Source organism: Sinocyclocheilus anshuiensis, unplaced genomic scaffold (genome assembly GCF_001515605.1).
Source record: "Sinocyclocheilus anshuiensis isolate Anshui unplaced genomic scaffold, SAMN03320099.WGS_v1.1 scaffold801, whole genome shotgun sequence".
Classification (NCBI taxonomy): domain Eukaryota; kingdom Metazoa; phylum Chordata; class Actinopteri; order Cypriniformes; family Cyprinidae; genus Sinocyclocheilus; species Sinocyclocheilus anshuiensis.
In genome coordinates this window covers 862,001-863,609 of record NW_015536541.1, presented here as the reverse complement: position 1 = coordinate 863,609, position 1,609 = coordinate 862,001, and the positions used below count along the sequence as shown (strand labels likewise).

Here is a 1,609-nt window from a genome sequence, read left to right as displayed (position 1 = left end):
AAATCAGCATATTAGAATGATTTTTGAAGGATCTGGAGTAATGATGCTGAAAATTCAGCTTTTTTAAGATAGTGTAAATTGCTCGATTTTATAATTATGTAAAATATTAAAAAAAAATCATCTTAAATATTCAAATATTTATTTAACTAACCAACCAACCAGTAATCAGCTACTGGAAAAATCGTGGAAAACTTTTCAGCATAAACAGAGCAACAATTTAGAATTAGATACACAACTGTGGCATTTATTGTCTTCTCCAGAAAACCTAGTACATGTAGTAGAATTACAAAATAAACAACACTTAAACTTGCACTACAAGCATCAGCATATTTTCCCTAATGCAGAGTAGCCCCGAAGACTGGGAATATTTAAACATAAAGGACTGCATGTAAAATATAACACGAATAATATAATACTAGTTACTCTAATACAAATGCATAGTTTGATTATATAAACCTTTAGGTTGCAATCCTAAACTTCTAAGCAAATGATACCACAAAAATAATGCTGACTTAGGAACTGCATTTTAATGTTGACATTGCATTGTACTTTAAAACCAAACCCAAATGTAAAGATGTTTTAACATGCATAAGCTGTCATTTTGATCTGTCAGTTGTTGAATAATTAATCTCTTAAAATCATCAGACAACCTCAGACTAGATAGACTGTCTTTGCCACAGAACTAACACTTCGATGTAATGGTTTAAATAATCTGAAGAGCTTCTCACCACACCATACAAGGGCCTTTTTTTTTTTACAGATTGAACATAATATACATCAATATAGAAGAACTCGCCTGCAGCCACTTACTGATGCACAATCACAAACATAATTCTTCCCACTTGACAGACACGTCTCCTCTTGAGCTTGTGTGGGTGACATTTACTGTGCTGCTCATCAAAACGCAGCACACAGGAGGGTTATGAACTCAGAAACCGTGAAGATCCAGAGCAGTCCATCTTTCCCTCTTGCAGCCAGAGTTATTCGGCTATTTTGAGATGAGTTTGATTGGCCTAGAATAGACAAAATCTAAAATGTCTAAAAGGACTCTAAAATGTCATTAAACATCATTGGAGCTTAAAAAGGCCAGAGGTTATGAATGACTAGGGTCAAATTTAAAGCCAGCTCCGCATGTTAAAAGACAAGCAAGGAAATAAAAAAAGGTTTGAGAATAATCTTTCCATGTGACTATACAAGCTAGACAGGGGCTAGTTGTCACATTTTATTTGAGGCAATTTTAGCATGTTTTAAATGTTAAATGTATGTATAATTATATATATATATATATATATATATATATATACACTACAGTTTTTGGTTAGTAAGAGTTTTTTTTTTAAAGAAATTAATACTTTTATTTTGTTAGGATGCAGTAAAGTGATCAAAAGCAACAGTAAAGACATAATTTCACAAAAATTTCTATTTCAAATCAGTGCTGTTCTTTTGAACTTTCTATTCATTAAAGTATCATGTTTTCCACAAAAATATATTAAGCAGCAAAACTGTTTTCAGTTGAGACAATGTGAAATGTTTCTTTGATTTCTATGATTTCTGATGGATCATGTGACACTGAAGACTGGAGTAATGATGCTGAAAATTCAGCTTTGCA

At 32.0% G+C, this 1,609-nt stretch overlaps 1 protein-coding gene across 1 annotated transcript in view; it reads right to left on the bottom strand.

The window, feature by feature from the left end:
- Positions 1 to 216: 216 nt before the first annotated feature.
- LOC107697319 (titin-like) overlaps positions 217 to 1,609 on the bottom strand; it is a 12,593-nt gene continuing 11,200 nt past the window's right edge. Inside the window, exon 19 of the mRNA XM_016498057.1 lies at positions 217 to 1,013. Coding sequence (XP_016353543.1) covers positions 989 to 1,013 — 25 coding nt within the window. The 3' untranslated portion in view covers positions 217 to 988. The remainder of the gene's footprint in view (positions 1,014 to 1,609) is intronic.